The sequence below is a fragment of the Danio aesculapii genome, chromosome 5, assembly GCF_903798145.1.
Source record: "Danio aesculapii chromosome 5, fDanAes4.1, whole genome shotgun sequence".
Classification (NCBI taxonomy): Eukaryota; Metazoa; Chordata; class Actinopteri; order Cypriniformes; family Danionidae; genus Danio; species Danio aesculapii.
In genome coordinates, this window is record NC_079439.1 from 3,514,488 (window position 1) to 3,531,288 (window position 16,801).

The following is a 16,801-nucleotide window of genomic DNA, read 5'->3' on the forward strand; positions in this document are numbered from 1 at the left end:
GCATACTATGGAGAGGGGTAGATGTGCGAGCGAGTAGCATACTAAGGAGAGTGGGGTAAGATGCATGTGTAAGTAGCATAATATAGAAAGGAGGGGCAAGACGCATGTGTGAGTAGCATACTATGGAAGGGGGGGAAGACTCCTGTGCAAGTAGCATATTATTGAGAGGCAGGGCAAGACACATGTGCAAGTAGTATACTATGGTGAGGGGGTGTGTGATGTGTTTGCGAGTAGCATACTATGGAAAGGGAGGGGCGTGACGTGGGTGTGAGTAGTATAATATGGAGGGGGGGCAAGATGTATGTGCTAGTAGCATACTATGGAGAGAGGGGCAAGACGTGTGTGCAAGTCACAAACTATGGGAGGGGGACACATGTAAGTAGCATACTATGGCAAGGGGGGGCACATGTGTAATAGCATGCTATGGCAAGGGTGGATGAGATGTGTGTACGAGTAGCACACTATGGTGAGACAAGTGTAGGTTCAAACCCCTACCCTTTCACTACGACAACATGTACTGGTCATCTAAACAAAGACAATACAACAACTTTACACATAGTGTCCAGAAATGATACAGACACTGACCTTTAGTCGAGGCTGAGGTACAGGCTGCAGGAACTCCTCAATGGACACAAGCCTGGTGTTTTCCCTATCTTCATCAGGCTCAGATTCAAAGGGCGATGGAGCAGGAGGCCTTAGCAAGTGTGTAGACGTGACATCAAGAGGGTCGTTTGGGATGCTGACTTTGGGGCAAGGGGGCGGAGGTGTATGAAGTTTGGCACAGGGGTCCTCCAAGAAGTCGGAGATGGAGGCAACATGCCGCAGAGATCCTGGACTGTCTGTCTCTCTGCTGGGGATCGTGACTGCAGGGATGACTGTATTGGACTGCACTGGCACTGATGCAGGTGTAACAGCAGGTGAATGTATGGGCGGAGACATGGAAACCGGTATGGTGGCAGGTGCCGGCACAACCATAGGAGCTGGCACTGAGATGGACACTGGAGTGGGTATGGGTACTGCTGTGGCCAAGGGAACAGGTACAGGTGTAGGTGTGGCAGCAGGTCCGGGCAAGACCACAGGTGGAGGTGTGACCATGGGGGCAGATACACTCACCTGTTGATAGACATGCTTTATTAGTTCACAAATAACAATTTTACTACTGCTCTCTATCCCAGGGGTAGGCAAGTCATGGAGAGCTGCAGTCCTGCAGAGTTTTGATCGAGCCTTGAAAAAAAGCCTTTAGCTTTCTAGTAATGCTCAGACTTTGTTTTAAAGTGCACCTAATCTACTTTTGGAAGATGTTTGGACAGAGCTGTGTGTAGGTCCACAGTCATACTGGAGTGATATAAACACAACAAGTCTCTTTTTAAAAAAAGTTCCTGTCAATAAAATAGGATCCAAATCCTTACGTGATGTAGCAGTTCGGTTTTCCCTGTCTACCGAATTGATTGACAGTCATGTATTAACATGTCTTCATAGCAATGCATATAAACATGTCCACAAAACAGAAGCAAGAAACTGGGATAAAAAGATCTGTTCAACACTCTGTGATCAGCTGCAGATCAAGAATGAGTTTTAAAATTTTAAAACATTTTTAAAACAGAGCATGTTTGTAATAAATATAGTGAAATCGTGATATAATTCACTGGAATCCCCACAGCTGCATAGTCTCAGTAAATCCATGTGTGTGTGTACTGTAAGCTGGCATTTGTGCGACTCATCATTGCAGAGAGGCTTGAATAAACTTCACCACAAATACATCAAATAACCTTACTTGGTATTTTTGATTAATAAATTAGCTCTCTGCTTCATCCGTGTCTGTCTCTGACTGTTGTTTATCTGGTGTAATGCAGGAGAAGCCGACATGCACATGGAAACGATGGGCGGGGAGAACTAGCTCATTTGCATTTAAAGGCACAGGCTACAAAAACAGCTACACTTTGCTCTGACCTCAAAATGAGCATATTCTGCATCGTATAATAATCAATCTGACAGGTATTTTAAGCTGAAACGTTACAGACACATTCTGGAGACACCGACGACTTGACATCTTGTAAAAGGGGTAAAACAGGAGCCCTTTAAGACTGTACACTCACCGTTGTGTCAGAACATGAGGCACATATTGGTGGTGTTTCTTGTGCTGGCATTTCCACCGTCAGCAGGGCAGCTGATGTAGGGTTTGCCCAGGCATCTACATAGGATGCAGGAGACACGGGCGCTTCATGAACGACCGTTTTGGATGTGTTAATGAAGACTCCTGGAACAGGACCAGCGGTGTGTTCGTCTAAAGTAGCAGCATGTGGCAGAATGGGTGTTTTGGCAGCAGAGAGAGATGTGGCACAGACAGCAGGGTCTGGGTTGGCACTAGCCGTGAGGACACTGGCGGTGGCTGGCACAGGCTGGCATTGAGGTAACGAGGCACCGGACATGATGGCAGGCAATTTGGCGGGCACATTCACCGGCAGTGAGTCCACCGACTCGCCAGACGCTGACATGGTCCGAACGGTGAGCTCACGGGCTGCCTGTAACGTCTGGATCTGAGACGGACCAATCAGAGCGCTGCCTGCTGTGGGTGACGACACCTCTAATACCTAATTAACAGTAAATTAAAAAGGGTTACTTTCAAAAGACTTATTTTATTAAAGGAACACTCCAATTTAAATAAAATTATAAGCTGATTTAAAGCTCCAATCAATATTGCATATTCTTATTTTTATAGCTATATTTTTCAACAGCTGCAATTATAGTTTTTATTCCGTAATTTATTATCTATTTTTTAAGGTCATGGGTGATTGTATAAACAATTTACTGCATTTCGTACTGTGTATGACTGTCAACTGTCATAACATATGATTTATCATATTTCATATCATACCAAATCAAGTCATATCATATATCATATCAAACTATATATATATAAATAATGACTTATAACACCAAATCAATTAAATCACATCATATAAAATTATCAAATCATCATATATCAAATCATATCATATAGAAAAGCATATCATATCATATATCAAATCATGTTAAATCATATCAAATCAAAATGTATATCATATTAAATAAAATATCAAATCACAGATCTAATCAAATATTAAATCATATCATACATCAAAGCATATCATATCAAATCCAATCATTTCAAATCATATTATATCATATCTTTTCAAATCATATATCAAATTAATCACATAATATTAAATCATACCATATATCAAATCATCTAAAATCGTATCATATAAAATCATATCATATATCTAATTATAGCAAATCGTATCATATCAAATCATCTACCAAATCATATCAAATAAAATCAAATATCAAATCATATCATATTAAATCAAATCACATCATGTCCTATCATTTCAAATCACATTATATTATATCAAATCATATAATATATCAAATATCATATCATAAACCAAATCATTTCATATTATATATGAAATCTCAACATATCAAATAGTATCATATCAAATCATATAATACCTACTCAAATCAATCAAATCATGTCAAATCATATCAAATTGCATCATATAAAATCAGAATGTATATCATATATCAAATCATGTTTCAAATCACAGATCTAATCAAATATCAAATCATATCATATATCAAAGCAGATCGTATCAAATCAAATCATGTCCTGTCATTTCAAATCATTATTTCATATCATATATCAAATCAAATCATATTAAATCATATCATATCAAATCGTATAAAATCAAATCAAAGCAAATTAAATAATATCAAATGATACCAAATCATATATCAAATCATATCATATACCATTAAATCAAATACTTTCATATCCTATAATTTCAAATTACATTATATCATATCAAATCATATATCAAATCATATATCAAATATATCACATATTAAATCATATATCAAATATCAAATCATATATCATATCAAATCGTATGATATCAAAATAAATCAAATCAGATGTCAAATGATACCTAACTGTATCATATCAAATCATATGGTATATAGAATCATATCAAATCAAATCATATATAAAATCAAATATCAAATCATATCATATTAAATCTAATCATATCATATTAAATCATATATCAAATCATATAATATATCAAATATCATATCATATATCATACATCAAATCATATCATATCAAATTGTATAATATCAAATCATATCAAATATCAAATATAAAACTTTATATTAAATCAATTATCAAATGATATCATATATCAAAGCATATCATATTATATAAAATATTATATTATATTTTATTTAATGACATTTCATGAAATGCTATTTTAAAATGGCTATTTTCATGGCAAAAACATTTCATTAATAAATATAAAATTAAAAAAACACAAACAAATGACTACATAAATTAGATATGATTTTTAACATTAATATAAGACATGTTCATTTTTTTTATATTCCGGTGACACATCTCCTTGAGTGAGTTAATCAAGCTTTAAATAGTAAAAGTATCCAATTTCTTAGACAGAACTCTTAGATGCTAATGGTCTCATCTGATTCAATGATCTATGCTAAGCTAAGCTAAAATGCTCCTGCAAGACCTGGAGATTGGCTGAATGGATTCAGAAATAGTAAAACTCCACAGTTTAACTCTGGGGGAGCTGTACAATGAGCCTGTTTACAAATAAAAGTGAAGTGTTTCAGCAAATTAAGATTAAGCAAATTGGTGATGCCACTGACCTTCTTCTTGTCAGCATAGATGGTGTAGCCAGTGACGCGGACACCATTAGACGTCCCGGCGGCATCAATAGTAACAGGCAGCCAGCTGATCTGAGCGATTCCCGGAGACGGACCCTGCTCCAGCTGGACATCCAGAGGGGCATCAGGAGGGCCTAGCATAACAAGGGTACAGGTTAGCCACGCAGAATTATTTCAGCATTAACACTGAACATATTTAGACTTGCGTTCTGTTCAAATTGACTACCCTTTCTTTATGTTGGGGGCTGTTTTTGCCCCATTGACTTTCATTATAATCACGTTTTTGATTGCAAAGCCATGACAGCATATAAACTATTTTAAGAAATGAAAACAAAAACAATTGCCCCAGCGTATTTCCTGTTTTATATTTTTAATATCTATAGCTTCCGAGAACTCAAAAAGAGCCACATATTGATAAATAATGTTATTATAGCTGTTTTAACATTAAGTTGTGATTAAATTGCTTCTTTTTTTATTCTTTCTTGTTACAGTTACGAAATAGTTTGATAGCAAGTGGGAAATGTTCATGGGCCAATGACATGACCACATTAAAACAGTCTTTTACTGTTGATCATCAGTTGACAGCATTAACCTATTAGATAAGCCAATGCAAACACGTTTCTGCCTTTACTATAGAGTAAAACAGCAGATTATAGTATGTGTGCATAAATACACTTGTATGTTTACTATGTTCTGATAGCTGAGCTGCTTATTTTTATATTCTCAAACATATCATGTTAAGTGTGCAAAGGTCTCTCTTACAGATACACACACATGCGCACACTATATTTCATATAAAAGCCTGAAACTAAGCTTTTATTGCATTGCAATAGTAAAAATTACACATTTGACCTCTTTCCAACAGGGAAAACCACCAACAATTAAGAAATGCATGATTATATGCTGTCATGGCTTTACAATCAAAAGATGTGATTATAATGGAAGTCAATGGGGCAAAAACAGCACCAACATAATGAAGTAGTCAATTTGCCCAGAGTGTATTGATGAATTTTTGAAATATTTCAAAGCATTTTCCCAAAATAAGTGTCAAAATAAGATTTGTCAGCAAAGATGAATCCATTTGCTGAGACACAGAGGATGTTGTGGCCAAACTAAGTCCCAAAATCACCTCAGGGTGACATAAGTCTGAGCCCATAAGTGTGAATGTCTCTCCGATGCAATTGTTTTTTACATTACTTAAGCATCTATAACTTTTTTCATTTAGGGCATTATAAACTCTAGATGATGGATAATAAAGCACAAAGTGTCTTCTTTTCGAAGATACTTGAACTGTGAACGTAGATTAAATTATTCAGCAACTGTTACTGTTTTAGTTTGGGAAGATCATTTTTGAGAAAGTGCCTCTGACGGTGAGGGACACCGATATGCCCTCAGAAAACATTTAGCAGTAATCTCATTTTGCATGCTATCTTCATCAAATTTGAAATATAAACTCGTGAGACACTTGGCTTTTAAATTATATATTTTTTCTTGGTCATTACATTAATGTTTTCCTGTGTTTGTATATGAAAAGACAAATATTGAACACAATACAATTTTTCTTTCTCATTACTTCATAATGCATAACTTTTTATATTTTTGAGCATGAAATTTCCCCATAGTAAAGCTCAAAGTGTCTTCTTTCTAATGATCCCTCATTTCTGTTTGTAGCTCACTGGGGTCTAGAACTGTTACATTTAAAGTTAGGTAGGTGTAAATACCCAAAAGTGAGTGCTGGCTAGCAGGTTGAAAAGGGGAGTCAATTTAAACACAGTGTACTGTTGTTTACATTTTCAAAAGCATTTTCCTAAATATGTGTTAGGTAAGATTTGTCAGCAAAATCATCCCATTTGCTGTAACACAGAGAAAGCTGTGGCCAAATTAAGCCTTAAAATCAAGCCGGAGTGGATGAAAACATCCCCAACTGCACACAAGGGTTAATAAGCAGTTACTCAACGTTTACTCAATCTATACTTGTTTAAACCTGTATGAGTTTGTTGTTTCTGTTGAACACAAAAGGTGATATTCTGCTGGTAACTAATAGACATTGACATTCCTAGTAGGAAAAAAGACGACAGTCGTTTACTTGAAGGGGTGTTTATAAGACAGTCATGAAACCTTCATAATCATCACGACACGTTAAGAATGTGAATAAGATTTTATGCATGTTTATAACAACTGTCATTAAGTGTTATTCACTCAGTTATGCCCTTTTAAATGTGAAGATGGCATTGCTTGTTATGACAACTTGACATAAATAAGATGACATAACTTGTCATAAATCTGTCATAAACATGTAAAGTTTAATGTTAAATAGGAAAAAGTTTGTCTGAATTCTTCAAACTATTTACATTTATTTGTTGCATCTGTGTTGTTTTGGATTCAGTGTTTGTTCAGACAAAATTGTGAAATTTGTATTACTAACAGGTGGGGGTGTCGAAATTAATTGTGTCTTTGGTTCAGTATTAGATCATAACCAGTTATTATGTACTGACGTCATTTATCCCCTTTATGTGCGATGTCACAGTAGAATACAATGGCGAAGAAGGCGAGGGCGAGTAAATAAAACACTACTACTACTTAAAAGGTAGATAATTATGCACAGTTTAACTGCTTGTGAGTTTGCTGGACAGTCTTTCACTGCACTGAAGAAGGCACAGCACATGAGCTGCTATTTCACTACTAGAGAGAAATGCTGTAAAACTCCATCTCTGCCTCTCTCTCTCTCTCTCTCTCTCTCTCTCTCTCTCTCTCTCTCACTTTGGACATTTGACCCGCTGGCGTGTTCATGAGGTAACTTTTCCTCTCCTCTTGGCTGTTAAAGCGATACTTGTGGATCCTGAGGTGCGGGTTTTCTCCACTGTGTCTATTATGGATTACCTGTGATAACAGCGTATTATGCGCATACAGACTGTAACCGCGGCCGTTCTTCCCGCATCACTCATCAGTGAACAGCGCTTTCATTTTTAAAGAGAATCGCAGTCCTTTATGTTGAGCGGGTGAAGACAATAACCAATCATAGGGGTGTAAGACCTCACCTGTCAGTGCTCAAAAAGCAAGCAGGATAATATTTACATTATTTTATTTGCTCTAAATGCTCATGCTGTCTTCTGTGCATGTATTGGAGTTTTGTTTGATACATTCAGAAAGAGTGTTTTCTTTGAGCAGGTCAAATTAAAGGTTCAACTGTATAACAAATAATATTTAATATTAAAGGGCACCTATGGTGAAAAATCTACTTTTCAAGCTGTTTGGACAGACATTTGAGTAAGTATAGTGTATAGACTGTCATATTGGGGTGATATAAACACACCCAGTCCTTTTTTTTCAATTTAACAACATAAAAACGGTGGACCAATTGGAGTGGAATTGATCGACAGCTGCGCGTATTAACATGTCCCGGTAGTCACGTGTATAAACATACCAACAAGAGAAGACGAGCCCAAAGCAGCCGGGAATAAAAGGTGTGTTCAGTTCACTAGGATCATCAATCATCATCAAACGTGATCAAGAGTGAGTTTCACAAGTTTAACATGTTTTAAAACAGAGCATGTGTATAATGTATTACAGCGATTCACTTCATCAGCACAACCAGATGCTTCAATCCCGGTTTGTGGATGTTAAATCAGGTTTATTTTGTACATTAATATAACAGATATTCATACAGCAGTGGAGATTAACCTGTATCCTGTCATATTTGGGTGCGAAAAGAGTACAATGCTAAATGCGCGCGCTATCTGTGTGTGTGTGTCCGTGCTGTGTATGTGTACCTATGTGTACCTTTGTACCGACATTGTGTGTAACTCATCGATGCAACCGCACAACAAATGCATCAAATACTCATTGGTAAAGTTCTTACTATAGTATTTCTCACAAACGCTAAATGAGATCTGCTTCCTTTAAGTCTGTCTGTTGTCTGACACAGCCGAGGGAGGAGATTAAGGCACATAGAAACGGTGGGTGGGGAGGACTAGCCTTAAAGGAGCAGTACACCAAAACAGCCACCCAGTGCAAAAATGTATAAAATAGAGTCTTATAAAAGGTATAATAAATAATCTGATGAGTGTTTTGAGCTGAAACTTTACAGACACTTTCTGGAGACACAAAAGATTCATAATAAATCTGAAAAAAGGGGGTAACCTAGGTGCCCTTTAATATATTTACAGATTTTAATAGAAAACAATTCTTGTGTTGAAGAAAAAAATCTAATTATGTGCGGAAAGCATCGTCAATGCACCATGATGCACCAAGATATCAAATTGAACCCAATCGATGGCATGATAATCGTAACCGAACCGAATCGTGAGACCAGTGTCCCTACTAACAGGTTTGCACAATAGTGAATAAAAGCAATGTAAACACTAAACTTTGCTCTGAATAAGTTTAACCTTTGTGTGCTGTTGAGGATGTTTTCCTCCAGTCTGGGCTGATTGAGTATTAATTTGGCCTCAACTTTCTCTGGGTTTCAGCAAATGGAATGATTTTTGCTGACAAATCTTATTTTGACACATATTTAGGGAAAATGCTTTGTAACTTTTTAAATCCTCAACAATACAAATCAACAAATCAGAATAAGCAGCTCGGCTCTCATAGTAAACACAGTAAGTGTGATTCTGCACCAGAAACTGCTTTGCACAGGCCGATCTAAAGGGTTAATGCTGCCAACTGATGATCAACAGTGGAAATGACACATTTGACCTCTTTCCAACAGGTAAAAACACCAACAATCAAGAATGCATGATTATATGCTGTCATGGCTTTGCAAACAAAAATTTGATTGATTATAATGGAAGTCAATGGAGCAAAAACAGCCCCCAACATAACCAAAGGGCAGTCAATTTGAACCCTACACAATGGTTAAAGGTGCAGTAGGTGATCTGCATAAATGCTTTGCGTTAGCATAATATCTTTGACACATATCTCCCTCCCCTGCCGTCCAAAGTCACGCCTACTGATTTCATGAACACACACATTAAAGATGACAGAGACCCACCAGATCAGTGGTTCTCAAACTGTGGTACATGCACCACTAGTGGTACACGGGTTTCCTTCTAGTGGTACGCAGAGGAATCCAATATGTCATATGTACCATGCTACATACAGCTGAAGTCAGAATTATTAACCCCCCTTTGATTTTTTTTTTTCTTTTTTTAAATATTTCCCAAATGATGAGTACCAGCGTAAAGAAATTTTCACAGTATGTCTGATAATATTTTTTCTTCTGGAGAAAGTCTTATTTGTTTTATTTTGGCTACAATAAAAGCAGTTTTTAATTTTTTATGAACCATTTTAAGGTCAATATTATTAGCTCCTTTAAGCAATAGTTTTTTCGATAGTCTACAGAACAAACCATCATTATACAATAACTTGCCTAATTACCCTAACCTGCCTAGTTAACCTAATTAACCTTAATAAGCCTTTAAATGTCACTTTAAGCTGTATAGAAGTGTCTTGAAGAATATCTAGTCTAATATTATGGTTTGTCATTCATTCATTCATTCATTCATTTTCTTTTCGGCTTAGTCCCTTTATTAATCCGAGGTTGCCACAGCGGAATGAACCGCCAACTTATCCAGCAAGTTTTACACAGCGGATGCCCTTCCAGCCACAACCCATCTCTGGGAAACATCCATACACACTCACACACTACGGACAATTTAGCGTTCCCAATTCCCCTATAGCGCATGTCTTTGGACTGTGGGGGAAACCGGAGCACCCGGAGGAAACCCACGAGAACGCAGGGAGAACATGCAAACTCCACACAGAAACGCCAACTGACCCAGCCAAGGCTCGAACCATCGACCTTCTTGCTGTGAGGCGACAGCATTACCTACTGCACCACTTACAGTCATCATGGCAAAGATAAAATAAATCAGCTATTAGAAATGAGTTATTAAAACTATCATGATTAGAAATGTTCAGTCTTCAACTGTACAGTATATAGGTCTGTAACTCATTCATGACATTGCTCAATTTAAAAGACATTTTCAGGAAATAAAAGATTTAAAAATTTCTTTCAAATTAGCTTGACAGATTTTGACAGCTAGTTCAACATGTTTGTATGTAATGACTCAAGTAATGAAATGAGGACTGTTAGTTTAATATGGAATGACTATTCAGCATTCACAAGTTTGGTTCATTTTGACTGACATGACATAAGCTAATAATAATGTTATAAAACAGCAGAGAGTTGTATGAAAGCAACTGATGCATGTTCAAATACATTCGCAATTGGTTAGATAGTATGAGGAACTGCTACTATGATGTGCACAGATGACTAACTGTTCAGAGAAATGCATTTAACTGTTGTGCAAATGTAAATAGTTTAGTGAGAAATGCACCAAAGCCCCTGAGGAAAACTGTAAAACACAAACAATAAATGTAAATGTGAAGCAGATTTAAAACCTAATTTAAAAAACTGCTAACTATTTTATAATAATATTATGATAACATACAATGCAGTGGCGCAGTGGGTAGCATGTTCGCCTCACAGCAAGAAGGTTGCTGGTTCAAGTCTCGGCTGGGCCAGTTGGCATTTCTGTGTGGAGTTTGTATGTTCTCCCTGTGTTGACGTGGGTTTCCTCCGGATGCTCCGGTTTCCCCCGCAATCCAAATTGGGGAATTGGGTAGGCTAAACTGTCTAGTGTATGTGTATTGGTGTTTCCCAGAGATGGGTTGCAGCTGGAAGAGCATCCGCTGCGTAAAACATATGCTGGATAAGTTGGCGGTTCATTCCGCTGTGGTGACCCTAGGTTAATAAAGGGACTAAGCCTAAAAGAAAATAAATGAATGAATGACTTATTATAATATCCTCACCTGCGGTCAGCGTCGTGAAAGAGGTCAGTGCGGTTTTTCGTTCTCGGCACTCGGGCGGCAGCTCCCATGCGGTGCGGTGCGGCCGAGCCTCCACTTTAACACTGTAATGCATGCTGGGAGTCAGATTACTGAGGCACAGAGAGTAGCATCCCGCCTTGACCAGCTCACACTCCTCCTCATTCAAAGACACGATGTGCACGTAGTTACTGTTGCTAGGCAGCCAGGTCAGGCTAGCGGAGGTAGCCGTCACGCGCTCAACACGCAGGTTATTGGGCGCCACACACACGTCTCGTCCGACCAGCATACAGCAGCGCATCTGATCCGAGTTTCCATGCTCCGTCAGACACTGCACCGCAATCCGATATGACTTCTTCGCCAAATCCAGCCGTTCCAATACCGCCTTCGTTTGGGTACCGAATGGCACGTTGATCCGCAGCTCGTGATCCACGTAGACGTTATAGCTAAACACTGATCCCCATCCGGCTGGAACTAGCGGACACTCCCAGCCAATGATGATGCTTTTAGCTAGCTGTTTGATTAGCGTTAGTTTTCGGGGGTAAGGCACAGTGTCCACCCCGACCTCCTCTAGATCTAGATCCAGGCCGTTTGTGAGCGGGATTTGGGATTTGGGAGCTGATGCTGATGCTGTAGTGGAGGTGTCCGTCCTGTCGGAGGTGCTGTGGGCGAATCGTAGGTGGTGCTGATGCAACCGATCGCTGCTGCTATGGAAACTGCTCTCCTGGAGGGAATTATGGGAAGCTTCGCCAGCCTGGTGCAGGTGCGAGCTCATGAAATCATCATCGGATACGCGCTCAACGAAGTTTGAGGGAACGAGACCTCTTCTGCCGTCCATCAGCTCACCTGCGGAGGTTAGAGAGAGTGCTTTTTAGCATGACAAGTGTGGTATTGTGATCACTGTTATAAACTAAATTTCAGAGGAAGTTGCTAAAGGCGGAAGGGTTTTAGTTGCTAAATGACAATGTGATGTCATTGCATGATGACAGCATTATGTAATCAACACTTAAAACTGCATCTTTATATAATATACACAATAAGTTTTGCAAATGACTGGCCATCTCAGCAAAAACATCAACTGAAATATGTAGAACTCTAGAATTGGTGCGCATAACTAAACAATAATTATACATGTTAACGACAAGGTATCAGCAAATGAACAGTTTTATGCAAAGTGTGCTTCTGCTGTTGCTGGTATCACTGGTATCGCTGGTGTTCCTGCACAACCAGAGAGGCTGCAGTTTCAGGATTTCATTTCTTGGACTTCTTATTATGGGCCTACCCCTAAAGCCTGGTTTATACTCGACGCGTCCGCTAGTTTGCTTGAGTGCGCACGGCGAATGTAACATCATCGCTGTGTTTGCAGAGATTCGCGCGACATGATTTCTGCAGAGCACACTCTTTTTTTGAGACTTGAGCGAACAGTTCGCACGGTGCCGTGTTTGATTTAAGTTGAATGTGAAACACTTTAAAGAGATTTTGGCTAAAACAGGTACGACTGTATCCTCCGTGATCATAGAGATAACTAGATGACCAATAATTCTTGGCTAGATCAGCCCTGGGAAAGAAGGAAAGTTTGGAAATACTTGAGGGATGAGTTTGTTAAAGCCAATAGAGAGCATGGCAAAAGTGGAGACACAGGTACACAATTACAGAATGTTTTTCCTCCACTCACAGGTTTTACACTGATGTATTTAACTTTAAAAACAATTTAATAATTACAAAACTAAAATAAACTTAAATTATTTCTTTGATAACTGGAAAGGATTATGTGAATCTATCAGTTTACAGTATACTGTAGGCCCTGTTTTTCTAGGCTTTATATGTGATAATGGTCAGGAATGTTGGACCATTATTGCCTTTTTAGCATAAGTAAAGGACAGAAACTAGCCAGACAGTAATGTGTGAACTGTGAAATGGGCTAAATCTAAAATAAAGAAATCAGTATTTGTAGTAAGTGTACATTTTTGGCTTTTATTCTTGCCATATTAAAAATATATTTGTAGAGCAACTCATGTTCTGTTGTCATTAATATTTTAATAAACTATAATAGGTAGAACTGTCCGAGATATGAACAAAAGCAAGTGATGGATCAAAGTTTGATAAAAAAAAAATAATATTGAACAGTTATTAAAATCCTGATAATCATTAAAATAATTTATAAAAACGATAAAAATGATTAGTTTAAAAATATTGAATGATATTAATGATGTGACGTAGTTCTGGAAACTTTCTACCTCTGTTTATCCGTCTGACTTTACAGTGGGTTTCTTTTGACCACCCCGTCACTTTCAAGAATATCAAAACGGTGAATGCGGCAAGTATAAAAGCCTCGTCCGTTTCGTGAGGTGTGCATACAGTCAGCGGAGGTCCGCGATGCAGCGTCAGCCTTAAACCCGATCACACCCTACTGCACAAATCAGGAGCAACAGGGTCCTAAAAAGGCTGAGGGACCTAGAAATGCATTCTAGTCTCTCCAGTTGTGCAGGAACATACTTTTTGGTGCTATCACAGCTTCTGTGCCTGGCTATTTAGAGCTTATGGAGCTGCACTTGACTTAGTGTGAGAGAGAGTTTTAATTTTATTGCCATTTCAGCTTCTATGGCTATGTCATGGCAAAAAATAAAAATAGATCAATTTTAACACGTTTTATAAATACCAATTTTCTATAATTATAAAAATATTCTAACAATTAAAAGCAATCAACAGCAATAAATAATATACAAGGTAAAATGCATAAATAAAAATGATAATATATAAGATAAAAATCTAAAACAGTTTTTTAAGGTTTCCTTTTGATAAAAATGTTACAATTTTAGATTCACATCTAAATATATTTCATTTAAAGTCTGTCCAGATAAAAATTGTTGTCTAATAACATTAAAAATGGGGCATCCACAAGAACATGTTGAACAGTTTGGTTTCTGTTGCAATATTGACATTTTGGTGGTTCTTCTCCTTTCAGTAAATGTTCATGTGTGAGTCTCGTGTGTTCAATGCGGCATCTTGTATAAACAATCTCAACATGTCTTGACTTAAAAAATAAATTAGATTTTCTTCCTATTTCTGGCTGAATTTCAAAAAGTTTAATATATGGGCACTGATTCCATTCGGTTTGCCATTTATTGAGAATATAGCCTTTTATTAATCGCTTGACTTAGTTCAGCCTGCAGTCACTACTGCTTTTGTGGATTTCAGTCACTTTTAAAAGTTGCTAAAATTAGCCAAATTAATTTTAAAAATTGCTAAATTTCTTGCTAGATGCTTTTTGGCAAAAATAATGTTGCTAGGGTAGTATGAAATGTTGCTAAATCTAGCAACAAAATTGCTAAGTTGGCAACACTGATGGTGGTGTTGTGTTGTTAAAAGTTAAACTAGAAACTAGATTTTTAGAAATTATATCAGATTTGTATATTTTATAAGCAAAGTGTGCTATCATAATGTTAGTAACAGTAATAATAATAATAATAATGTATTTAATAAATAAACATTAATTGCAGGAACGGCAAATCACAAATGCTAAAAAAAGATATCATTATTAGCCCTAAAACTGAGTTTCGAATATCTAAAAGTTCTAAAATCAAGAAGCATTTTCTAGAGCAGTGTTTCCCAACCCTGTTCCTGAAGGCACACCAACAGTACACATGTTCAACCTCTCCCTAATCAAACACACCTGAATCAACTCAGCAGAACATTAGAAAAGAACCCAAAAACTGACACAAATGGGTCAGGTAAGGGAGACATACAAAATATGTACTGTTGGTGTGCCTCCAGGAACAGGGTTGGGAAACACTGTTCTAGACTAAGGGTTCTCAAACGTTCTCCCAAAATAACAATTCCAGTGACTCGCGACCCCAAAATAACAATATCACAGACTCATGACCCCCACTGTCCTCGGAGGAGGTTATAAACGTACAAACATACAAACATTGCACACAACGTGCACACACACCAATAGGAACTAAATAAACAAAAAGGTGCAACAGTCTAACAACCATATCATTTTTTTATATTCATTATTGATTTGTTTAGGAGACTTTGATTTGGAGATCATCCTTCATGTTCAGTTGTGGCCTTTATTTTTAATGTACGTGAGTGTATAGAGTTTAAAGTTTAACATGGTGCTGTAAAATCAATCTGCTGCATCTGACTCTATTGCAGTGTCATTAATATAATGTAAACAACCCAGGGGTTGCAATCCAATAGGAAAAAATGAAAGGCTGATGGTTTTTTTATTTCCATATAGCTTTTTTATGTAACTAATAAATACTATTTTATCTTCTGTAGGTTATGGATAAAATATGGGAATTCTAATAGTTTAATAACATATATGAGATCACCAAGCGACCCCCACTTTGGGAACCACTGTTTCAGCCAGGTAAAAATATTGTAATAATTTCAGAAATATGAAGTCAAAATGAAGTGAGATTTTCCTTAAAACAAGCTAAATAATCTGCCTATGGGGTGAGTAAAATTTATTTGTTTTTGCTTTGAAATAATAGTATTTTGCTTACCCCACTGACAGCTTATTTTCCTGTAAATATTATTATTATTATTATTATTATTATTATTATTATTATTATTATTATAAGTTAGTTTACTGTCTTTTTTAAGGAAAAAAACTCACTTTTTTTATAATATTTCTGAAAATATCATTTTAAAAGTAAATATTTTTGCTTGTCAAGAAAATATTTCTTGGTTTAAGAGCTGAGAAACAAGAGCTAATTTGGCTGAGAAACAAGATATTGTAAGAAAAGTATTTTTTTGCCGTGTAATGAGAAAGATTTAGGATAATTGTTGTTTATGGAAAATTCTAATTATTTAGAAAAAAAAAAGTACATTTTTTATTGTATATTTTGCATTGATGCATGTTTTCAGCTGTGATAAAAAATATTAAAACTTCTCACCCTCATAGAATCCATCATCATCCATGTCTCCATAGACATAAATGTACTCTCCTGCTGTGAGCGGCAGCTCTACCTCCGGGTTATCATTAGGACCATCATAAGGGTTGTAACTGCATTCACAAATCAGACACAGCTCCACATTTCAAACACATATCCCAGTTTAACATGAATAATACAGTAGTCTCTGCAAGTCAGAGGCTGATTTCCTCTAAAAAAACGATTTATTAACAGATCAATAAGTAACGTTTAATGCTGTGTATATGTATTTTTCTGAATATTACATTATTATTACTTTTATGATGTATTTGAAATTTTATATATATAAATATATATTTATT

At 36.9% G+C, this 16,801-nt stretch overlaps 1 protein-coding gene across 1 annotated transcript in view; it reads right to left on the bottom strand.

The window, feature by feature from the left end:
• Positions 1 to 16,801, bottom strand: part of LOC130229898 (peripheral-type benzodiazepine receptor-associated protein 1) — a 262,006-nt gene that overhangs the window by 40,363 nt on the left and 204,842 nt on the right. The window contains exons 17-21 of the mRNA XM_056458919.1: positions 16,464 to 16,573; positions 11,542 to 12,402; positions 4,708 to 4,859; positions 2,097 to 2,591; positions 586 to 1,113 (exon numbers count right to left, since the gene is read on the bottom strand). Of these exons, the coding sequence (XP_056314894.1) occupies positions 586 to 1,113; positions 2,097 to 2,591; positions 4,708 to 4,859; positions 11,542 to 12,402; positions 16,464 to 16,573 (2,146 nt within the window). The remainder of the gene's footprint in view (positions 1 to 585; positions 1,114 to 2,096; positions 2,592 to 4,707; positions 4,860 to 11,541; positions 12,403 to 16,463; positions 16,574 to 16,801) is intronic.